This window comes from Diadema antillarum, unplaced genomic scaffold, assembly GCF_040938485.1.
Source record: "Diadema antillarum isolate AM-2024a unplaced genomic scaffold, OU_Dant_1.0 seq00001947_RagTag, whole genome shotgun sequence".
Taxonomy (NCBI): domain Eukaryota; kingdom Metazoa; phylum Echinodermata; class Echinoidea; order Diadematoida; family Diadematidae; genus Diadema; species Diadema antillarum.
In genome coordinates this window covers 510,537-536,612 of record NW_027272607.1, presented here as the reverse complement: position 1 = coordinate 536,612, position 26,076 = coordinate 510,537, and the positions used below count along the sequence as shown (strand labels likewise).

The window sequence follows — 26,076 nt, the reverse complement described above, 5'->3', positions numbered from 1 at the left end:
TCAACGAGACGGTCACGACATTCAAAACTGCAGTATTTATGGCATATTTGAGATAAGAAATAGGCGGATTTGTGTTATATTTTTAGAATAAACAAGCTACAGATCCTTAGGGTGACGATACGTGGTACCCCCAACCCTACTATTGAGATGAGTGCTACCAAGAATTTGATAGAATTCCTAAATTAATTTAGAGTCTACTCGAGTACTCCTTTGAATTCCAGTGAATTTCTGTGGCTGACCATACATGTCCCAACGTCGGATAAGAAGCACACCGTGAAGAGACAGACAGATACCAATGGTCTAACTAACTAAGTTCCAAGCTGTCCCTGTATATGTGCATGCTGTGTGTTAACTAGGTCTATGTAAAATAGTGGTTGAGCTTCTTCAATCACTCTTCATATGCTCTTCGTCATATCACTCTTCGTCATATCATACGTACAAAATTTTGTATGAATGGGACTGTGCGACAGGGCAGGAGGCCGTGACTCGCTCGCTAACACTAAGCAGCACAGCAAGTCTGACTGTGTAGAAATCAAGAAACAGAATATATTATCAAACCGATTAAAAAATTTCTGAGAGCAGAATTATTACCTTGGCAATATGTACAAAGCGGTAATATCAGCACCAGCATAACACAAAAATGAACTATTTCCGCAAGGGCTGCCATTTTCGCGGTATTGCTGTTGATGTGATGATACACTGACCTTAAATCGATTTATAATGAGCCAAGAATCGATTGCAATATTTCATCACCCTGTCTGTTCGCAGAAAAAAACACGATCATGTCGAAGAAGGCGAAGGGAAAAGGAGATAATTCTCTGGAGCAGGAGGATGTTTTACAAGCAGTGGTAGTTGCAGATAGCTTTAATACTAGGTTCGCACCAGTGACTCTTGAAAAACCACGGGTAAGTGTTGATATTCAGCTATGCATGCTTCACACCAAGTTGCAATCGCATATGTTCCTGTTATTAACAGTCCCACCTACTGATAAGGATGATGGTGATGCGAGGTCATGTTATTGGTCGATGGTCATGCTGCTTGCTGGTGGTCGGGTCTCACCACTTGTTTCAGAGCTTGTTTGTCTGCTTCGCTTCGCGATATGATTTATGAATGCTTTTGACATGTTGTTGATATTGTCGGTATTCAGCAGAGACTAAAATGCTTGCTTTGTCTTCAAATAGACTTGATTATTATCTGGTTCATCGATTTATAATTATACCAATAATAAAAGGCATACTAAATATTACTAGTCTAGACTAGTCTAGCTAGATTGGACTAGAGTTTCTAGTTTTAAACCGTTACATAATCGTAGCCAAGTTACCAATAATCAGCAATGGTTTCAAATAGGCTCTAACTGTTACATCATTTAGGGTTTTACGAACAGTGCGGGTGCCGATATCTAGAAATTTTGTAGAATCTACAAATCATGACAATATCTGAATATTTGTTCAACTGAAATAAATGAATTTACATACAAAATCATATCGACAACAATGTGCATAAAACTTCTTTTAAGTTTATCTCAATTTTTCAATAAGTTCTGACTTTGTAGCTGACACATGGTTTATCGTCAGCCAATGATTACAGCATCTACATGTGTACAAAAAGCAAAAGAAATTACATATAGAAAAGGCGCCATTAGAAAAACATAATCCTATGCCCCCTTGGCACAGTCTTTGAGAGCAACAAAGGCGAGAGAGCATAGTACATTTTTTAATGTATAAAAACATAAACGCTAAAAAACAGAACAAGGAAAGGAATGAAGAACAATTTGTAAGTTGAACAGGAACACCTGTGCACAAAGTCCAAAGTCAGTATGTGTGCAATGATATAAAAGAGGATCATTTTGGATTCCTGCGTTGACACCTTGGAATGTATGTTGTGGAATAAGTCGGAAAGTCGGGCAACAACACCACTGGTTGCGACAGGATTTACAGCTACCGCACCGGCCTACTCCATCCCGGCTGATTGAGCTCGCGCTGCGCTGACTGGTCCGTGCCGTGCTTGTGCAGCGAACCGGATTATATGCGAGTAGAATGAATGTACAGAGGGATTATCACATTCAACAAGTTTCACACTAGCGAAACAATACTTGTCTGCCTTTTCATGTATTCAATGGAGTTTTAAGCAATGGCTGGATGGGACACAGTGAATTCAATGGTGCTCACTCCACATTCCAATCCAAGATGCTGTAATCATCAATCAGTTCTGACTTTTTAGCTGACACTTGGTTTATCGTCAGCCAACGATTACAGCATCTACATGTGTACAAAAAGCAAAAGAAATTACATATTAGAAAACCATAATCCTACAATTTTGATATCATTGAATACATCATATCATAGAATTTCACAAAATCCCAAAATATATCACCTTGATATGATAATCCACCAGAATCTGTCTGGCCCCTCCAGAATTCAGGAGTGTGCTAAACAATGTATCACGTTCAATATCAATGTGCATACAAGGCCACTGAAAATTATTGGTTTCAAAGGTAACCCAGGGCCCAGTAGCTGATGCGGTTAGTTGCAAGATTGAATGCATATGTGGGATGTTTCAGCACCCATTGGAGACCGAATTCTGGCGAGTCGGCACATTTGACATACATTCAACCCCTTTATGTTTGGTCACTTCATTGACATGTCTGGAGATTTTGTTTTTCTTTTGTTTTGTTTTTTGCAGATAGACGTCTCTTCTACCATTACACTCTGAGCTTGTGATAAGCAAAAAATAAGAATGGGGGTATTTCTTGATTCTAGCTGCGATGTAAAAGAAATAAGAGGATGCATTTTAAACTGGCTGGTAACCAAAAAGTGGGTGTCTAAACGAGCTTTATACTGCTTCAAACTAGCACAACAAATAGATTCATTTAAGGCTGTGTGTACACGTACATGTTTGTCAAGCTGTCAATCTGTTCGCTACTGTGTGCATACATGTAGATGTTCTTTATGTTTGTCAATTAGAATCTGGTCTATTTACAAGGTATCCAAGAAGTCAATACCAGTGTAGTAATGTATGTGTTTAGTTTCATAGCAAATTAATGACCAAAGATGTGGACAAAAATGGATCATGGCTATGCGTTTTTCATTGGAATTTCGGGAATTCCCTCTTTGATTAAAAAACAATGACAACAACACCTAATCTGGACTGGGTTCATTACTTATTCCCATCATTCTAGCAATCATTATTTTCTCACAAAGTCTGTATAGCAATATTAATCATAATCATAAGACCACCCTGTGGATACATCATATTGAACTTCCCAGGCTCAGGATTGGATCTGTTGAATAGCCCTCTACAAGTCTGTAACTTACTGAGCATCATTATAGGTAATTTAGATATTGAAAAAAAAAAGAATTATTGTTCCATTCCAATTGGACTAATTCTAAATTCTAATCAAAGACTTGAGTTAATATGAAACTTAATGTCAGAAATTCTTATTGTGCTGGCATTATGTTTAGTTGATATATGTGGTGCAATTATTTACAAGTATAATATTATGATATAAAACAAATTTTTGTGTTTCTCCATCATTTCCAGGCTTTGCTTCCTGTGGTAAATTGCCCAGTTATAGATTACACCCTTGAGTTTCTGGCAACCAATGGCGTCCAAGAAATATTCGTCTTTTGCAGTGCCCATGCTGATCAAGTCAAGCATCATATAGAGTAAGTTTGAGAAATGCTGTTATTATGATTGTATATATGTCTGTTTTAATAATCAATATTTTAGCAGCAAAGTGTCATCATTGTAATGCATAGCTTATGGCTTTATCATTTCACTGGCTATTCTTTACATTCATAGTGATATAAAGGTTTTTACTCTCCTACTCAATTGTTTTTGTTTACTTGTCTTTCTGTAGAGCAAGAATGTGTGTCAATGGTATGATTTGAATCTCCAAGTAGATCATTATCAAAGGGAACCATAAAGTGAAGCTTTCAAAACTGCATGTAAAGGCATGCAAGGTTTGTTTCTAGCCATGATAGTGTATCTTATTCAATTCAAAGATGAGTCAAGCAATGTTTTCCCTTTTTAATTCCTGTCTAATGCTGTTTTTTTTTTGTTTTTTTTTTGTAGAGCACTACTTCAAACATTTTCGGTCCTATTAACCCAATTTAATTTTCTAATAACAGACAGTGCAAGTGGAACCAGAAGACCTCACCATGCAAGGTGATCCCCATCCTGTCTGAGGGCTGCCACTCCCTTGGTGATGCCTTGAGGGAGATGGAGAGGAAGTCCCTCATCCGGTCTCACTTTGTCCTTGTCACTTCTGATCTTGTCTCGAACATGAAGCTGAAGGGAGTCCTAGAAACCCACAAGTATGTGTAGGGGCCATCAGTAATACAGTACTCTCCGCATAATCGGGTAGGCTCAGGCAGAGCGTTTCTTACCCGATTAAGCGGAGTACCCGATTAACAGGAGAACACGTCTCATTCACAGTTGACACATACAATGTGTGTATGTACATTATACATGCATTGTACACTGCACCAAACACCTACGCTGTATGCTTGAACACGCATGCTTGCACGGCACATTATACATACCTTACACTTGCTGAGTCACAAGCAATAATATTTACACTCTTTTTACGGACAAATATGTCTTCAGAAAACTCATGTTTAATCACTCCCCAAATGATTGGTCTTCTTTGCAAATTAAAGAGAATACGATTACCCGTGGAAAATTTGACATTCATGATTTCTTAAAGTGTTTTATCTGCGATAGAATGTGGGTAGAAATTATATTAGAAGAAAATTATTTACCCATTTATGCGGAGAGGCAACCCAATTATCAGGTAAATTTAATGTGCATTGGAACTGATTTTGACATTACTACCCAATTAAACGGAGTACCCGTTTAAGCGATACCCGATGACGCAGAGAGTACTGTATTCTTTTTTCTTGTACAAATGGATGACATACACTTTTTTTTAACAAGAAAAAAAACAAGAAAAAAAGCTTAGACTGTCAGATGTTTTCTTTTTAATAATTTAACAGTTTTCTTTCTTAAATTTTAGTTTTTATAGTGATTAGATATTTAGTCAAGTAATCTTTTGCTGTGTGTTTTTCTCTCAGTGTGTTTGGTTCATGAATGATGGATTTATGGTGCCAAGATGCAGCCAATTTTACATTTGTGTGTTTGTAAAACCAGGAAACATGCTGTCCAAGGATTTAGATTGAAGTGGTCTCAATTTTTGACCCTCCAGATGCTGAATGCATGAGCGATGCAGTGATTTGAATGAGGGATTCTGTGATGTAATGGGATAATGCTATGATGTTCATCTATGGTACGAGGTAATTTCCAGTATCATGTTCATAGGCTTGCAGGATGAATTTGATGACTATTTGCGCCTGCTTTGAAGAATTTTAGTAACAAAAAGCTGAGATATTTTACAGCCACTGTGTCACTGGCCATTAAGGCAATAATTATTTCCGACGTCTTGCTTCCAAAGGACACGATTCCAAAAAGATAAGCTCGCCGCCATCACACTGGTGTTCAAGGAGGCGTACCCAGGTCATAGGTCACGTTCCCGGGAGGAGGAGTTTGTCATCACTGTGGATGCCAATCAGCAGATAAATCACTACCAGAAAGTGCAGAAGAAGAAGGACATTCGGCTTCCTGCTGTGAGTAAAAGCTGCACTGCTTAATATCTAAAGGTCAAGAGACCATTTCTGTGAGGACCTGTTGCTGTGATTACAAACTCATTTCAGTGCCAAAATCCTCTATGGACCCTTGTAATCTGTCGAAGTGAAATCGCCTTGTAGGGGTGATCTAAATGCCTGATTTTGTGCATTATTGTTCATTTACAGCTACTTTCATCCATCATGGTAATAAGAATATTAATTATGCTCTATTCTGTAAAGTGCAACTTACAAAACTTCTGTCTGCTCTGAGTAGGAATTCAAGGATTTAAAGAGATTAAAGCTGAGAAGTACAAAAAGTACACAGTTGGAGTGCATGAAAAGATGGTGAATGTAAACACAAAACAACTGGAAGAGATCCAAAATTCACATGGATTCCAACAGGTAAGATTTAAGATGAGGCTTGAATTGATCAAGAGAGGAGTATTGATTCAAACCATTGGCGAATTGATATAACAGACTCTCGAGCTTTATTACCACTTTTGTTTATTTGTTTGTTTGTTTGTTTGTTTTTATTCAGTGTGGTAATGTCCTGTCTAGTGCATTTTCACCAAGGGTATTGAATGTAGTCTCTTCTGTTTTCTGGTGTTTCAGTCTCTCCATCTATCTGAAGACAGGTTAAAGCGATGAACTCAAAAGCTACCAGTAGCTTCCATCTAAACTGATGACAAGGATGTAGTGTGATAGGGCAAATCACTCAAAATGACTTGTATGTAATTTACCTTCCAGATTAAGGGCCAAACCTGACATAGTTCAGATGTTCATTATATCACTGATATTGCCTTTTTGGCTACATGTATAGCGCCATAACTGGCAAAGTTTTTATCACACTGAGTACATCAGTGTCGTTTGGAAATGGAAAAGACTGATTGTCATCATTATAATGGACCATGAGTTCAAGGTTAAAGGTCATTACAAAGAGTTACCTTGCATGTAGTACCTCAAGACAAATTGACATGATTACCTCAATATTTATTTGTTATGTAAATGACTTCTCAGATTATATCCCAAATATGAAGATTAGTTGATGATTCAGCATAAATTCATGAGGTAGGTCTGACATTTTGTTAAGAGTTAACATTTTTACTTCATTTTTTTTTCTTTTTGGTTAAATTTCTTTGCAGAAACAGCAAAATTCTGCAGTGTATGTAATTTGTACACAGCATTTGAGTCCGAAATTGCAGTGTATCATTGTTTTGTTTCCCCCTTGTTTTGTTTATTCATGGCAGAGATTATTCAAGGAGAACAACCACTTGAGTGTGAGGTATAATCTCCTCGACACTCACATCTGCATCTGTTCTCCAAGGGTCTCGGAGCTGTTTGTAGACAACTTTGACTACCAGACCATGGAGGATTTTATTCGGGGAGTGCTGGTGTCAGAAGAGGTGTGCATTGTGTAGACCCACCTGTAGAAGAGAATAGACCATAAAAGTCTGATTTTTTTTTTTTTTTTTTAAAGTTAGAAACCAGTTGCAGTGAATTGGTATTTAAAGGAAACCAAAACCCAAAGAGAAATGTGGATTGAGGGAAAGCAGCAACATTAGTAGAACACATCAGTGAAAGTTTGAGGAAAATCGGACAATGGATGCAAAAGTTATGAATTTTTAAAGTTTTAGTATTGGAACTGTTTGATGAGGAGACAACTAAAAGTTATGATGTCATGTGTTGACAGTAATATAAAGAAAATATATAAAGGGAATTCCACAAAAATTCATTTTTTCATGAAAATTACACATTCCATCAACTTGCTACTGACATATGTTAAGGGTAGTAATTATTCCCCCTGCTTTCTGAAAGCGGTTAGTCAAGTGCTCTTTCATTATGCTAGAAAAGTGAATTTTTGTGGAATTCCCTTTATATTTTCTTTATATTGTTGTCCACACATGACATCATAACCTCTAGTAGTCTCCTCATCCAGTGGTTCCAACACCAAAACTTTAAAAATGTATAACTTTTGCATCGATTGGATTTTTCTCAAACTTTCACTGATGTGTTCTAATAATGTTGCTGCTTTCACATTTCTCTTTAGGTTTTGGTTTCCTTTAAGTTGGTGATGGATATATTCAGTGTTTGGGTTCCCTTTTTTATGTACCAAGTGTGGTGCTGTTTATTCTAACGATAATGATAGTAAAATTCTACTTCAGTCATATACCAAGCACCTCTTTGCAACACTGTTGTATGTGTTCATCAAATGAATAGTTTTCTGTGAGGGATAAAATAACATAGTGAAATTATAACTTTCACTGATTACTCACCATGTAGACTAACATATATTATGAAGTAAGGTGAAATATATACATATTCTTTAAAGTAATAAGACGTGCTTGAACTACGTCATGAAATTTATGTGTGTGTGTTTTTTTCAGTCAAATAAATAATGTGCACCATTACATTTGTTAATAAATGTTTAAGAGCTTTTGGACATTATCCAAAGGGTAGCGCTCTCTCCTATGTTTATTGCCCTTTTTGTGCACTTATGTGGATGAAAAGCATTTGTGAATAATCTTTTAACTAGTACATGTGTGTAATATTCCCAGATAATTTGTTCAACTTGTAAACTTATTCATCTGCTGCCTTTGGCATTCATGTTCGTTTGCAGATTGAGGGAAACAAGCTGTTCATGGAAACCATCCGGGAAGACTATGCAGGCACAATCTCTAACCTTCCTCTCTATGATTCCATCAGGTGAGAAGTTGGAAAAAAAGGTGGAGGTACCCCACTTTGTTATCAATCTCTCCTCATCCCCCATTCTGTGCCCCACCCCCCCCCCCCACACACACACACACATTCACTTCAATTGCTATCTTGATTCTTCAAACCTCAGATGAATAGATATCCTAGCAGTGAAGAAACATCATAATACCTGCATACATGAAGTCAGATTTGTTGAACACATACAGTACATTGTACCATACGCACCAGATTTGTAGTACTAACTTGATTATGTATTTTTTTTCATCATTTATGACTTCTCTGATCTGTGAGTGTGTATGTGAATGATGTACAACTCTGTCTGTATCACAGAGTGGAATAACACTTCATTATTTTTACCATGACAATAGATTAATACATATGTGACCCGCTACAACAAAATGATCCTAAAGTCGGGGGAGGTCGATTATTTGAAAATTGCATGATATAATCCCCTAATCTTTCTGCTTTAAATTAATATATAACACATGTTATAAAAATAATCGGCTGCAGAGATATCGATGTTTGAAAGAGAGCATGTTGAAACGTCTGGAAAATCACTGTTTCGAGAAAAGCGCCCTAAACGTCTTCCTTTCGACGCAATCGCGATCAAGGGACACGCAAGTCATTTTTCACCTCTGGACAATAGAAGGTAAGCCCTAGCAACCCCCAAAGAGTTCATTCAAGCACATCAGCGTCGGCGGTCTCCTCACCAACTAATCAGTGACCAGGATGTGAGAAGCGGCTGAGCATAGCGCACCCCGCCCGCACGCACCAGTCGACTGGGCAGTGTGCGAGCTTCACGCTTCGGTTAGCAGCAAGCAGCAAACTGACCAATGAGATCACTCTGGTCGTTGTTAGGGGCGGATCCTATCTGTGGCGCTCAATCCAAATTTTCGAACCAGTTTCTGCTTCGTTGAAACGCCAAAAAACATGGCTCAGAAAAACGCTATTTTTTGGTCTTTCCTTTGATCATTTTGCTTCAAAATTTCGACAGATGATAGAAGACATGTTAGACTCCAATAATATATCTAGATCAGAAAATCGTAAGTTTTGACCAATTTCAATGCTCTGACTTCAAACTCGATTTTCACGGCTTCGACCGTGCGCGACTTTAGGACCTTTTTGTTGTAGCGGGTCACATATGTGTGCTGGTATGATAGCACTACTTAGTCTTCAAAGTTGGGAAATATGATTTAAAAGGAAAACGCTAACATTTCTTTTTTCTTGCTTTTGTCGTCATATTTTTGAAAGCTAAGTTTTACTCCTCTGATCGATTTTGTTTTGTTTTGTTTTGTTATGTTTTGTTTTGTTTTGTCTCATATTATGTCTTGCAGTAAAGACGTAATCCATAGATGGTCTTTCCCCTTGGTTCCTGACCATCTATCAGTGTGTGGCTGTCAGTACTCCTTTCGCAGACACAATATCTACGTAGCTAATGATGTGACATTGGAAAGGTAAGACAGACGTCTACACAATAGCCTGATGACTCGTGCAGTGCATAGTATTTCAAGATATCTGCTGTATCCATGTTTATGTTAAACTGTATGCATGTGTGATCTAAGTAGATTGTTAACAAGTTTCTGTCTGTTAAGGCCGGGCTGTTTGCATTGCAATTGCATATCGCACAGACAAGGGTCGTGCACCTTTCGCACGCTGCTTGGGTGCTGTGAAGGCCAAGCGCAGCGCATTTCAAACTGTACATGCCACTGGTACTTGCACACATCTGCACACATCCATGTACTTACGATAGAGTACAGTTTGCATGCTATAAGGGCCGCTTGGATGCTTAAGGGCAACTTGGATGCTATCTGTGTCTGTACCTGTATCTGGCAACATGTCATGACTGACTTACTGGAGGAAAGGTATGTTTTGCCTACATCACAGGGACTGTGTACTGGAGGAGGATGTGGTCATTGGGTCTGGCACTCACATAGGAGCTAACACCAAGGTCAATCATTCTGTCATTGGGAAGAATTGCAAAATTGGTGAGGAAATTGTCCAACTTTTCTGTGAAATGACAATAATAACGCTTTTATTATAAAATATTGATAATGATGATGAGGATAATAATGATGACATTCATAATGATAAGGATTATAAGATGAAAATTATAATAATGACTACAATAATGACATTTTTATCCTCACTGTTGATACGTGTTTGTACTAGTAATCATCTTCGTCATCATTGTCATGATTATAATAATAGTAGTGGTTGTGTTTCTAAGTTCTTGGTTTTTTTATATATAAAAAGAGCTTGCGTCTGGAGTAGAATTGTTAGAATCGTTCAGTGACAAGAAGAAAGTAGCTGCCTAAAAATGTAACGCTTGTGAGAATACTGACACATCATCTACTAGATATTCTTTTCAGAAAAAAAAAAACACAAAAAAAAAACACATGACTTTCGCAGTTGTCCATGAACTTCAGGGAAAGTTCAACATACAAAGAGCATAATCCCATCTAGCACACTGTTTTGTGTTGACCTCTCTCCTATGTACAACAGGTGATGGTGTTATACTGGAGAATGCCTATGTCTGGAATGGTGTCACCATTGAATCCAACAGTCAGGTTCACATGGCTCTCCTGTGTAACGATGTCAGTGTTAAGGAAGGAGTTCATGTTACGCCGGGCTGTGTCCTTTCATTTGGTGTGAGTTTTTTTGTTGTTTGTTTGTTTGTTTGTTTTTCATTTGTGCATCTGTATGTGCGTATGTTCTTTTTATGTGCATGTTTGGTGAACTTTGTATGGAGAATATATCGGAGTATTTTTCCTTTGGGGCTTTTCATCAAGGAATAAGCATAAAGGAAATACTTTGAAGCGATGTGAAAAGATCAGATTGACATTGTGGGTCTTACAAAAAGAGTCCATCTTTCTGACACGACTGCAAGTTTGTATTGATTTCACACACATATTTTAGATGCCTAATGCTCTTGTTTTAGTAGTTAAAAGCACATGTGCGATAACGAACACATTTCACTGAAAATGTCAGAGGCACTGTTGACCTTGTCATTTTTTTTGTGTAGGTCAAAGTTGGTCCAAACATCACCCTACCTCCGGGCACCCTGCTCACCCGAATCCAGCCCTCCATTGCTGGACAGGAGGGAGACGGTTTCCAGGACGATTCGCCGAGGTCGGGGGTCACGCCGGGATCTGGGGAGGTGGACAAGGCTGAGGTGGATGCTGGGCTTGTCGGGGAGGAAGGGGAAGGGTTTCTATGGAAACTTGGAGTTGGCGGCGCAGAAGAAGATGAAGATGATGATGAGCTGATTCAACAGTTGCTGGGTATGTTAGAGATATTTATTCACTTTGTTTCATTTTCAATAGTCATTTTCATTCCAAAGATAATCATCAATGCATACACATATGTACTTCATGATCATTTTCCAAGAAGCTGGAGTTCAGCCTGTGATTGAGGTATATAGCAAAGTGTTAAAGGTTTGATACTTTTGCTTCTGGAAAAGGTCTCAATGTCCTGGATGAGGCAGAGGAAGATGAGGAAGAAGAAGGGGAAGATTCTGAGGATGACTTTGATGATGAGGGACTGTCTCCGCCAGCATCGCCTCCTCCTGATGACACAAAGTGTAAGTCTTCTGCTCCTTTAAGTGATTTCATGATTACGAGGGGGATATCAATATTCTTTCATTTCACTTATTCAGTCATTCATATGTTTTGTAGACTGTATGAAAGCAGGCACATTCACAAAAAGAGTGGTCTGTAAATGATTACTAAATAAAGATTAAAAAAATACCACATACAAAAAATATTAACCTACATGTATAGAGGGTAGAATCCTGTGAAACAGACCAATGCCAGTATTGAAGATATCGAACACAACTACCCAGACATTTTTTATTTTTTTTAAACATCAGCTATGAAAGATTAATAGAACGAATCCCAAGAATTAGTGCAATTGTAACACATAGATCAATGTGTTGTCAATGCATGCTTGCACCACAAATTTAAACCCTGAAATGACTACTTGTAATAGAGTTCAGATGTAGAAGTAGATACACAGATATTAACATCTCTCGTGACAATTGTGGTGGTTACCCTGCACATACGTGTGTAATTAATTGTAGTGTAGAAGATTATGATAACTTCAAAATGAAATCCTAGTAGAGTGCAAGCATACATATATATGTATTTTGGGGGTGTATTTTTTTCTTGTATGTAATTGTTTTCTCAAACAATCCCCCCTCCACACAAAATCAAAATGAGCTCATGTTCCCTTGGTCCCATATATTGGCTCATTCTGATCCCGAAACATGCTTTTTGTGGATTCAGCATTGCTGTGATTTGGTCGCGTCTCCCTGCTGTAGTGTTCTACCAGGAGGTCTTTGACAGTCTTCAGAGGACGGTGGAGGAGAACATTAAGGTGGACAACCTGATCCTGGAGGTGAACTCCTCCAAGTATGCCTACAACATCTCCATGCATGAGCTCGTCTCGCTGGTCACCAAGGCGGTGCTGGACCTGCCCCACCACAAGGCATCCGAGCCCCTTGCTCCTCCCCAGCTCCTCCTTGCTGTCAAGAAGGTATTGAACGGTACCCTGACTCCTTCCTCAAAGTTATTCATTGTATCTCTTATGCACTTTTATTTTGCATTGTAAATCCAATAGAGATAAAATTACTCCGTAAGCAATGTGTATGTATATGCTATTAACAATGTGTGTGCATGTACAATGATAATGCACAAACAAACAAATAAATCAAATCAAATCAAATCAACTCAAATCAAATCAAATCAAATCAAATCAAGTCAATTTTTTATGGCAGTCCTACCAAATCTCCCTAATTCTGCATTAGGCTCCCTTAAAACATATATAGCTCTCTTCTTGCCCTGAAAGGACAACGTAAAAGCCTCCCTGATTTCGAAAATCATTTTTGCCTACAGAGGGGCATTACATACCATACAAGTATCTCCCTGCTTGCTCTTTGGAACTTTTAGCTCACCTGATCCATAGTCTCAAGTGCACCATTGTTCTGATTTTGATGTGTACTGTAGATGTGGGAAAGCCTGTAATGGGATAGTTAAGGCTCATTTTCTGTCCCACTCCACCATTAGGTATGTTGTTTGTTTGCTTGTTGTTTTTCTGCCTCCTTCCATCCATTTTCCTTCTTTTTCTTTTTTTCCCCTTTATTCTGTTCATTTTCTTTCTGTTCATTCTTCTTTTTTTGGTGAGTTTCTTTCTTTTATATTCTGTCTTTCCTCTCTCTTTCTGTCATCTTCCTTCTATTTCTTCTAGCTTTTCATATTGATTGCCTTGTGTTTTGTAACTAAACTAAATGGGTAATTACTTGCTATTCCATATCATATCATTCTGTAGGTACCTTTTGGAAACTTTGGTCATTTTATCTTATGTATTTTTAATTTGTGCAGCATTACTGTAAAATTATTCACCGATTGCTCTTTAGGGTCAGTCAGTGAGCCTGATTTTGCTCAATGAATTTTCTCCATGTTGCAGTTGTTTGTGAGGTTAAAACCGCTCTTCAGCAACTACATCAAGGGGACTGACTCGCAGAGAGATTGTCTGAATGCTCTGGAGGTAAGACTCAGTGTCAGATTTATGTCTTTTTGTGGTCTCCAGGGAAGTTTTTAGTGGTAATTGGTAATGTAGAGCCATCGTGGAGGGCCCAGGGAAGTCAGACTACCTGTCTTCTATTTGTTTTTTATTTTTTTAATTAAATGGTGATTATGGTTTCCAATTTCAGTCAGATATTCACAGCATCAAATGTAAACTTATGATGCCAATTTTCACTAGGAGTTTCCTGTAGGATTGTTTATATGACTTTTTGTCTGTGCATTTTTATATGAACATTTCTCTTGAGCAAAAAAGTTGAACATACTCTGTATAGTATGTTGCATGTCCCTGTATTGAATGTGTTGTAATCATTTTTAAAAATTCACTTTGAATATTTTCCCCCATCAGCCAATAACGTGACAAACATGATGAATTGGTACATCTGTCTCATAATACTATCACAGTAAAATCGTACCGCATGATCTAGCCACATTTTCAAGGCCAAACTTGTCAGGATGATGACTTCATGGTGCTCATGAGATTGGCAATACAATCTATGAAATGATATGGCTCTTCCAAGAGTGATTTTCAGGCTCTGTGGTTTTCCATGTCTTTTTCCACTTGGTAAGGAGACTGCAACAGTTTATGATAATCATAAACAGTTGGGCAACAATATAAGGAAAATATAGGGAGATTTTAAAAAAATGCCAATTTTTCATGAAAAGTGAATATTCCTGTGACTTTTTAGTAACATAATGTTAAGGATAATATTTCGCCTGTCTTATGGAAGACATATTAAGTCAAGCGCATTTTAGTTATGCTTGAAAACTAAAAATACTTTGAATCCTTTATATTTTCTTTAAAATAAACCAAGCTTCACTGATTTGTATTACTAATATTTATGCATCCAATATAAAATCTACATGTATATTTTGGGTAAGTTCCCCTTTAACTTGGGTGTACTGTCTACCAACTTGTAATCCCTTCTGGTCATCAGCTCACAATGATTGTCTTTCTCCATGTCATATGCAGGATTACAGTCTGTCGTGTGACTCAATGGCAACCATCCTGGTCAAGCTAATCCACCATCTCTACGATGCCGATGTCCTATCAGAAGATGTGATCCTGAAGTGGTACCATGGCGAGGTCGACGATGACAGGGGAAGGCAGAGACAGGAAGTGAGGTCAAAGGTGAGAGCGGGAATGCATTGATGTATCTCCTTTGTGTGAATGATTTTTCTTTGCATGATTTAACATGATGCATGAGTTATTGTAAGTGCATGTGATGGTTTATAACTTAAGGAACTTGTGTACTTTCTGAGACTATTATTTCTGGTATTGATTGACTCCAATGCGAAAGGTCACAAATGCGGAGTAAAAAAGAATGAAATGACCAAGAAAGAGATGACCAATAGGGATATTTTAATCATGGTCCTTTGAATACACATCTTCTTCTTTTTTTTTCAGGTGGCTCCATTCATCACTTGGCTAGAGGAGGCAGAAGAAGAAAGCGAAAGCGATGAAGAGTGACAGAAAAGTAGAATCGTTATTGGCTGATCATACACGTGTATTAAGGGAATCAAAATCAGGTTGAAAATTGGCACAGGCATGACAGGGTGAGAGGAAAGACTCGAGCATGTGTTAATACTCGGCAGCACTTTGGGGGTATCAGCGCTCATGTATGGTGAGACCGACCAACCATAGCGTAATCTTGTCTGAGGAAGGCTGTTGGTGTTTGTTACAGCATCGCCAGTGCCTGTCTGTAGACCAGACCCATTTCTTGGCTTGGCTGCAAAAACTGATTAATAAAAAAACATATACATGTAGTGTCTTTCGACACAGCTCTTCCCCCAAATCTCATTCCCTGTGTTGGAGCCACAATTCAGCCACCAGAAATGGAAGGAGCACCGTTATTCCTGTGAATGTCTCATAAAGCATTGTGCGGTAATGTTCACTAAACGAGTCTCCCTTGCTGTGTGTAAATGGACATTGTTAAGTTGTATGCCTGTCACAGCACCTGTAAATCTGTCCTGCCCGTGTACAAGATACAAGAAGAGCTCTGCAGCATCTCAGTCTGACAGCTTTCCTCATGTTTGATGTAGACCTGCGGGTAAGGTACCTTATTTGGAGCAAAAAAGTCACCCAAATATCTTAAATGACCAAGGGGCCTGTGTCATGGAGAGGTTTGCAGACATTGATAGTTGCAGTATTTGAATTTACTGTCGCTGGAGGTAGGGAAGAACTAATCAGTTGTGAGTATTTCAGTTGTTGCCACAGTAACTGCAATCATTGCAACTTACAGCAATCAGAATTCTGTTAGGCCTTCGTTACGTAGGCCTGTAGCCAGATTGATCAGCTCGTATAAAATGGAATGGAAATAAGAAAGATATGACAAAATGAAATGTCCATGTTACTTCGCTTGCATTCAGGTTAAAAAGGGCTGTGGTATTTGGTCATACAAGCGCACAAACACTCTATGATATTGCAGGAGGTACCACAAAATGTAAACTTTCAGCAAAATAGCGCTTGAGATGGAATCATTTGATGAAGGCTGATCTGTCGGGGGAAGATTCTTACTCATGCAATAGGTGGAAGATTCTTACTCATGCAATAGGTGGGCATTAGATACACAAGCTATAATCCAAACACATTTTGTGATTTGTTTGTTCTTGAATCATTTATTTCACACATTGTCAGTGTAGAAGTCCAATGGTTTAGTCTTCTTTGTCCTTTCTTAGTGCAAGTTTTCTCTTGGAGGAAAACATTTTTTTTTTTTAATGTTACAAGAATATGATTAAGCTGGTGCTATCTCTACTGTAAAAGTGGATATTTTCGTGCGACTAATTTTTCGTGCTTGGCCAGCTAAGAAGAGTTTCGCGTGTTTTTAATTCCGCGGAATCAAGACATCAGCTACGGGAACATATGACTCGCAAAAATATTCGCGTGCTTTTATTTTCGCGCTATGTTCTGGTTGCGTGAAATGTGCGAAAATTCAACACCACGAAAATTTCCACTTTTACAGTAATATGCATATTGGGATACTGTATAAGCTCTTATTTTCGCATACAGTTATTTTCGCTAATGTGGGGATCACAGACATTTTTGTGAGATGTTGTTTTCGCCAATTAACACCAAGGCTCTCGTAAGTGCACTATAACCCTAGTGCATGGTGACATTTTTGCGTGTTGTTAAATTTGCAGTCCAACAGTGATTCGCATAATTCGCAAAAAAAAAAATTAAACCCTTGCAAAAATAGCAGCTTATACAGTAAGCAATTTCTGTCCATCCACTATGCCTCGATACAGTCAACCTCGCTCAAGTTAAATCCAAAGGGATGGAAGAAAACATTTCAGTTTAGAGTAAATTTTAACTTACACAATAGAATAAACACGTTTATATCCATCTGGGGTAGAATTTTTCTCCAAATTGTGATGTCAACTTTAATAGCAAGGTTGACTGTACTAAAAATCCAGCAGCACAATGGAGATCATTGAACATGGTACGTTATTCCAGTTGAAATTTTGCATTCCTACACCATGTACAAGTACTTAATTATCAGACAAAAGTGATAAGAATTTGGCCTCCTTTACATGGAAGTGTACACTCAGAGTTTAGATAGCAATTGGCTTGATAGGCACTTAGTTGAGAAGAAACTTAATACTGGTAACTGTAGTACTTACCGTTATTTTAGGCATAGACAAAGACTGGTGCCAAATCTTAACTAGTGAGTGAAAAGGGGTAACGAGGAGCTGTAGTAGGACAGTTATCCCTTGACGAATATCCTCTAAATAAATTCCACCTTGGCAATTATCTCAGGAAAATTTACCCTCATGTGAATGACCCTGCACCGTTAACCCATAAAGAGTAACACCAGCTATTTGGATTGTTTGCACGATGCATTCAATTTTCACGTGGACTGCAATCACATAGGTAGTTCATTTGCACCCCAAGGCTTGTCCGAGGTTTTAACTGAGGCTGGATTGGCAGGGCAGCCTATATTATATGTGTTAAACTGCATTCTACTTATGAAAACCTCACCACTTGTAAGAAGAGATGATGGAACTGTTTGCTGTAGTACACTTATGACACCCATGAACCCATGAATTTGCATTTTTAGCTCACCTGAGCCAAAGGCTCAAGTGAGCTATTGCGATCGCCCTTCGTCCGGCGTCCGTTGTGCGTCGTGCGTCGTCCGTCGTCCGTCGTCCGTCGTCCGTCGTCCGTCGTGCGTCGTCCGTCGTGCGTCGTGCGTAAACTTTTTACATTTTCATCTTCTTCTTGAAAACCCCAAGACCGATTTTCATCAAACTTGGCAGGTAGCATCCCTAGGGGGTTAGGAACTCAATTTGTTCAAATGGGCACCATGCCCCACCCAGGGGGCCCCCAGGGGGGCCCAAACCCCCCAAAATTAAGGAATCTGTAAAAATCTTCTTCTCTAGAACCAGAAGTGATAGAGCTAAGTTAATACTATGAGTTAGTACATTGATGACTGTAGTTTCAAGTTTGTTCATGGCAGAATCAGGGGTGCCCCCCTTGGGACCCAGGGGAGGGGGGTGGGGAAGGGTTCTAATGGGGCCTAAATTGTACATTTTCATCTTCTTCTTGAGAACCCCATGACCCATTTTCACCAAACTTGGCAGGTAGCATCCCTAGGGGGTTAGGAACTCAATTTGTTAAAATGGGCACCATGCCCCACCTAGGGGGCCCCCAGGGGGCCCAAACCCCCCAAAATTAAGGAATCCGCAAAAATCTTCTTCTCTAGAACCAGAAGTGATAGAGCTAAGTTAATACTATGAGTTAGTACATTGATGACTGTAGTTTCAAGTTTGTTCATGGCAGAATCAGGGGTGCCCCCCTTGGGACCCAGGGGAGGGGGTGAGGAGGGGTCCTAATGGGGCCTAAATTGTACATTTTTATCTTATTCTTGAAAACCCCATGACCCATTTTCACCAAACTTGGCAGGTAGCATCCCTAGGGGGTTAGGATCTCAATTTGTTAAAATGGGCACCATGCCCAACTCAGGGGGCCCCCAGGGGTCCCAAACCCCCCAAATGAAGGAATCTTTATAAATCTTCTCTAGAATCAGAAGTTATAGAGCTGAGATAATATTATGAGTGAGTACATTAATGACTGTAGTTTGAAGTTTGTTCATAGGAGATCCAGGGGTGCCCCTCTTGGGTGGGGGGGGGGGGGGGTGGTTGGAAGGGTCCAAATGGGGGCCTGAATTGTACATTTTCATCTTCTTCCTGAAAACCTCATGATGGATTTTTGTCAAACTTGGCAGGTAGCATCCCTAGGGGGTCAGGATCTCAATTTATCAAAATGGGCACCATGCCCCACCCAGAGGGCCCCAGGGGGCCCCAATCCCCCCAAATTAAGGAATCTTTAAAAAATTGGGCCCTTATTGTACATTTTCATCTTCTACTTGAGAATGCCTGGTCAAATTTTAATTTAGATTAGTGACTGCGTGAAAGGTGAACTTGCGATACTCAGGTGAGCGCTAGACCCGCGGGTCTCTTGTTATGGGAGGCGATCAGTCAGGCGACATCAGTGATTTGGGATATAATGGATTACAAAAAGTATTTGAGCTGTGGTGTTCACATCCATGGAGGGTTTGCTGTCTTAATACCTGAAGGAGTATTTCCTCCAGTTCTCGATAGAGTGAGGCAGACCGAGTCATAATGGTTTGCTGTCTTAATACCTGAAGGAGTATTTCCTCCAGTTCTTGATAGAGTGAGGCAGACCGAGTCATAATGGAAGCCGAGTCCAACTGCATGCCCTTCTTAATGTATCAGTAATCCTCCTTTAAAGAGTATTCCAGTGAAGGATACAAGTGTATGTATACATGTGTATGTGTATTAAAGATCTTAAGAGGTTACAGAACCATCTGCATTTGAACATTTGTTTTCATCTTTGTTTTTGTTGCTACCCTGTATGAGGGCACATGATTTGAGACATCATTCCAACAGCATCAATGAACCTGGTTACCTCCATGATTGATAAATGTAAAACTTTTCAGTCCTCATGTTACACATAATAAAGGTATAAAATATTTAGATCCATCAGTATCTCTAAGAAAGTTTTATTGAATAATACTTTAAAAAATGGAATACATACTTAACAGAACAGTCATAATGACAGTTATACAAATGTAAACACTACTGGTACATACAAATAAAGTGAAACAAAAAGTCACACTTAACAATATGACTGCCGACATGCTCATTTTTTTTTCTTATTAATTTGCAATTTTATTTTCTCATGATCCAATTAAGTTTAAGGCACATTTCACCAACAAATAAAACAGATTAAAGTACAATTACTTCTTAAATACCTCTCATTACTGATTGTGCATTGAATTACCTTGTAAAACATTATAGAATCTGCTAGCTCTCATAAAATCATGAAGCTGCACAATGATTTTGGAGTTTAATTACATTTCAAACATTACCGGAGACACTGTATAAACACGTATTCATGAAAATTTCATGGATAACAAAGCTTAAAGAAGTCTATAACCTCTTAATTCCACTGAGAGTGATTTGGAACAAAGTGGAATGTTGACCAATTTCCAGCAACAACATCAAGCATCTGTATGTCAATATTATATGGCTTTAAAAAATCATTTCCACTACATCTGACGGTGACTAATTCACTGCACTGCCAATGTTGTACAACCACTCCGACATTGCTAGTTTCAAAACTTACAGTGAGTTTACCTCTCTTGTACCTTCACTATGCCAAAAAGATTTGCTGTGTTGAAGCTGCTCTCCTTAAAGAATGGTGACTTGTTTGATACACTCAGCCTAATTACAGTATTGGAGGGAGATTCCCAGAATAAACCATGTTTTTATTCCTGCCCTTTTTCCCAGGGTGGGCAGCCATGATCTACCTAATTGTCATTACCCAAAATGGAAATTATGGCTTGCTCCGCTCAAGGAAATGGTGGTTGTTTGGTCATTCATATTGGCAGTGAACTTTTCAGTAGGTGTCGGTGATTAGTTTGCTTCACAATAAAACTTGTTCAGAAATAAATGAGTACAGCTGAAATTCCTTGCGACACAAGTAACAAACAAAAGAAAACCAAGTTATGCAAGTTTATGACTCTTCAAATCCTGAGGCATTGAAATACGATTCCATTTTCTATGAACTTCTCCAATTTTCACAGCCAGGGAGTTCATAAATAATCAGAGAAAACAAAATTTGCCTTTAAAAAAAAGTTCAGCCCCTTGTTTCAAATTTCAACCTCATCTTATGCCATATTACACGTGAGGTATGTCACTCTTTTGGATCATCTGTGCATCGGATTATATTCAGCATAATAAACGTTTCATTCATTTAATTCTATTCTGTGTTGGAAAAAGACGGAGTTGATTTGGCTGCACAGTTTACGTCTTTAATACATACCTACAGAATACAAATGTTGGGTGTAGAATCACCCTTCAGCCTAAATAATTCACATCAACTACTTGTGTGAGCAGTTCACAAGATGTTGATAAAAAGATAAATTCTATAATTTCTTGTTCTACAACTGCCATGAAGATGGTAGAGGATTTTTACACTTATTAAAAGGCAAATAAAAATGACACATCTACATGTATTTACAGTGATTTTCGTAGGCTTTATCAATATACAAAATGTTCCACAATTCTTGACTACAAAAACATGATCTATTTGTGCACAAGCTCATGGTACCTGTAATCATTGTACAATAAATACACAAACTATGAAAGCCCAGATTGATTTAAAAAAAAAAAAATGTTTCAGTACATTACAAACTTACCTTAAATGTTCGTTTGTGAACTTGAAGCGACCTACAGCTCGTTACACAAAATGTCTGTCCACATCACAATTCCGACAAAATACTGTTACAACTATGCTACATCTTCTTAAATTTTGTATATATGCCAATACATGTTTAAATATTAAATATTTTCTGAACTTGTGAAACCATGGGTTACCTTAAAGGGATGGTATAGCTTTGGGTGAGATGGGGCTTCAGGTTTCCATTTTTTGGAAGATAATGAGAAACCTCTTTTGAAATATGAAAGAGCACACAATTCTAAGAGGAATCCAAAGTTTATTTGATGGAAATTGGTTTTGAAATGGCTGAGATATCCAAAAACAAAGAGGTCCTAATAAAAGTTGAGACTCACCTTTTATTAAGACCACTTTGTTTTACTTTGTTTTTGATATCTCAACCATTTAAAAACTGATTTTCATCAAATAAACTTTGAATTCTTCTCAGCATTGTATGCTCTTTCATATTTCATAAGTGGTTTCTCATTATCTCACAGAATGTTAAAATCTGAATCCCCCATCTCAACCAAAACTATACCATCCCTTGCATTTGACCATCTGAGATTTGACAATGCATCTCAATCCATGTGCTTTCATTTGTGAATGTGCTACTGATGCAAATGACACACTCCACAATAACTCAGTGTCGCACAGCATTTAGGGTTTGTTTGAAAAACACCTCTCTCTCCTGTGGACTTACGACCTTACAAAAAACAGGAATTGCCCTTTTGTCAGTAGGTATGTCCATACTGACCAACAAACATCAAACAAAGATTGCATACGTATTTTAAAAGTGTTTGCATGATTTGCCACAGTTGCCTCACAAAGATTTGACACAGGTAACAGACGTGTTGTCTTTGCTGCATGCAAGCATGTATACTTATAAAAGCACACATACACATTAACACACACATACAAAAGCAAAGGATAAAATGCAAGAGGTATGCTGTCGGCCATGTGTGAATAAAAATTCAGCAAGCTCTGTGGTGATTTCATCGGAGGCATCCAACTTCAAGCTGCAAAGAAGGCTTACATCTTTGCATAACCCAGAATACTGAATACCTGATATGATTCTCAAACTGTGTTGCTGTAGCAAAAATATTACAAAATTGTCTTGAGGATAACCTTATGGTTTACACAAATATTTCACAGGGATCCCCTATTGCAGTTATTCTATACTACATGTACCACAAACACAGTCTAGCACACGTTACAGCAATTACCAGCTACATACTTTCTTTTTCTGTACACCACTATGCAAAATTTTGCAAAATATTATTGTTACAACTGGAAGACAAATGATAAATAATTCCTTACAAAAACACTACCATTTGCGATGTGTACAAAAGACTGGACATGAGGCTACAAACGTGAAATTGACATACCAAATGTACTACTGACTTGTACTTCAGGCTATCGAGAGCCATACAGTTACAAACATGAACGCTAAATAAAATCGGCTGGAAGACTGAAAAAAGGAAACAGTTAGCATAAGTGTGAAATAGACGTGCATACGATGTACTTCATTTCGATGTACTTCATTTCCCTTACTCTCCAGATAGGGATACACAAGGATATAGAAGCTTTAATAATGCCCCAAATAGTATGCACAGGAATACTAGTCCAACTTCCATTCAAAGAGCGCACATGTTGGGTTGTGACCTGATGCACTGATCACAACCAAGAGTTGGAACACACATGCTCACAATAGGCAGGATTTATAAAACAATCAACATCAAAAGAGTTGCATCTAACATCTAGATTCTGAGACAGAAAGAGAGAGAGAGAATTCAAGTTATTTTGTGGAAACACAAACTATTGAAATAATGACAAGAAAACTTGGCAAGACATTACTTGACCATTTTATGTCTTATCCAATTAATTCTCTTGCCAGGTTTTGTTTTTTTGTGTTTTGTTTTTGGACTGCACATACACTGTACCTGTTACTAATAATGCATGGCACTGGTTATCTTGACAGGGAACCATCTCTTAACCAGGGCTCCACACTAACTTTTATTTTTGGTGGCCCAAAGGCAAACATCCGACCTTTTTTGGTGGCCCGATCAGGCCACAAAATTCTTCAGTTCTGAAATTTTGGTGGCCCGACTTGCGTTTTTGGTGGCCCCGGGATACCAGGCCACCGTTAGAGTCGAGCCCTGCCTTAACTAAGGAAATGAGGTTTTGTGAAGTGTATGCAGATTTTGACTAATTAAGCATTCCTGGCACTGGCACCTATGCACATCATCATGTGCTATCCTGGTGTGATTCAAGAAACACATTTTAATGCATGATTACACATCACTATAATTAAGTCATACTTGTGAAAGAATGACTCGTTTATCCTTCATACCAACGGATGTTTGAACATGCTGCAAATTCTTTCCAGATTCATACAGTGTACTGTCCAATATCATACAAAATTATCGAAATAGTGGCCAGTGACGAGGGCAGGGGATTTTATGGCACTGCTCATATCAAGGCACACACACAATTACTATCATTAAGAGGTGAAATAAACACCACCCCCCCCCAAAAAAAAACAAAAACAAAACAAAACAAAACAAAACAAAACGAAAACAAACCCAGGCATTTACAATCATGTGAGGGTGACTAATGTACATCCATGTGTCGAGTAAAACAAACAAAATGAAACCACCACAAACTGGAGCAATTTGAGTGTTGTGTGCAGTTGACTGGGATGCCTCAACTCCTCAAGCAATCACTTTGTTCAATATGTTCCAGTCTACAGCCATTTCTTAATGTTTTATCAATGAGCAGTGATCGACCTTTGACCCTCTCTGTAGAAAGGGAATATTTTCAAATGTGTTTCTATCCATCACTCCAATAACATCATAAATAGACAAACGTGATAGAATTTGAGGCTAACTTTGACTAAATTTTGATGACCTTTGAACCTTCTACCACCATCATGTTCATGCAATGATTTGTCCATTCATTCCGACCCTGTTTACCTCCTTACACTTGGTAAACCATCACTAGACTTTCCTAGCTGAATCAATGGCTGGAAATGATATTTTATAAATGTATTTCTGTGCGTGCGTGTGTGTGTGTGTGTGTGTGTGTGTGCAAAAAGTTGTGACCATAAACCTTTAAGGGATTGTATAGTTTTGGTTGAGACCTAGCTTCAGGTTTCTAACATTTTTGGGCGAGATAATGAGAAACCTCTTATGAAATATGAAAGAGCATGTAATTCCAAGAGGTTTTTAATGTTTACTTGATGAAAATTGATTCTGAAATTGCAGAGATGCTGTATGTAAAATAGAGCAATCCTAATAAAAGGTGGGACCCACCTTTTATTATGATTGCTTTATTTTACTTTGTTTTTGGGTGTCTCAACCATTCCAAAACCGATTTTCATCAAATAAACTTTGAATTCGTAATAGAATGGTATGCTCTGTACTATTTCATAAGCGGTTTCTTGGTACATGTATCTCACAAAAAGTTAAAAGCCTAATCCTCACCTCCACCAATACTGTACCATCCCTTTAAGCTTTCACCACAATCATCATTTTGCAAATGATTGTCAGTTTACTTTGACCCCATCAACCAGCCCACATCACCATTCAACATTCCTTGATGAAGTAATGGCTAGATAGTAATATCATTTTGGGACAAAGTACAGTGACCTTTGACCTTCAGGGCTGGTTAAAAAGTCTACTCAATGCATCTACACCTGATGTAGCATCCCTGGACTAGGAACTATGAAAACAGATTGAAATTTCTTCTTAACCCATGGAGGACAGGCTGATATTGCTACAACACGCATTTCCCATAGACACCTGCCCGAGTGTACTCGGGACTCGTCCTCAATGGGTTAAAATGGGATCACAAGATCTGGGCAGGATGGACGGAAGGATGGATGGACTGATGGACAGACAACCCCAAACATAAATGTCTCCAACACCCTTTGAGGTAGAGGGACAAAAACCTTTGCTATGTTTATGAAAACATCTGTAAATGGGAATAATGCACTTCTCATAATGACCTCTTCATCACATATACCATATACAGCAGCATGAGCAGCAGAAAAGACAAGGTGTAATACACACATGTTCGAATTCATGAAAACACCAGTAACAGGTGATGGCAGAAGAAACATAATAAAGACAGAGGTATGCATTCTTGACAACTTCAGGACAGAATATCACAAAGAAACATTTAAAATTTTCATCATATATGAATACTGACTAGTGAAATCAGCTCATTACTGGGAAACCCTGTCATAACAAGCATGCTTAAAAAGGAGGTACTAGTTTTAACGAGGTGAATTCAGCAGTCCCAAATTTCCCATTACTGTATATCACTGGTCTCTTAAGTACATACGTATGTTTAGGAGATACCGCCTTACAGCCAGGTAAAATTGGCGGTACCGCCGACATCATCATAACAGGTTTTGTAT

General features: G+C 38.4%; 1 protein-coding gene across 1 annotated transcript; it reads left to right on the top strand.

The window, feature by feature from the left end:
• The first annotated feature begins 782 nt into the window (after positions 1-782).
• LOC139713308 (translation initiation factor eIF2B subunit epsilon-like) lies at positions 783-15,394 on the top strand. Its single transcript, XM_071625053.1, has 15 exons — positions 783-905; positions 3,541-3,665; positions 4,131-4,316; positions 5,453-5,624; positions 6,872-7,027; positions 8,242-8,327; positions 9,671-9,790; positions 10,221-10,321; positions 10,839-10,984; positions 11,359-11,617; positions 11,797-11,916; positions 12,655-12,869; positions 13,800-13,880; positions 14,889-15,047; positions 15,324-15,394. Exons 1-15 carry the CDS (start codon positions 783-785, stop codon positions 15,384-15,386), a joined length of 2,112 nt encoding a protein of 703 aa, XP_071481154.1. The 3' UTR covers positions 15,387-15,394.
• The last annotated feature ends 10,682 nt before the right edge of the window (positions 15,395-26,076 follow it).

Coding starts and splice junctions, on each gene's coding strand:
- LOC139713308 (XM_071625053.1), top strand. CDS start 783: ATGTCGAAGAAGGCGAAGGGAAAAGGAGATAATTCTCTGGAGCAGGAG. Junction 8,328..9,670: donor CCTCTCTATGATTCCATCAG/GTGAGAAGTTGG, acceptor TATGTCTTGCAG/TAAAGACGTAATCCATAGAT. Junction 11,917..12,654: donor TCCTCCTGATGACACAAAGT/GTAAGTCTTCTG, acceptor TCCCTGCTGTAG/TGTTCTACCAGGAGGTCTTT.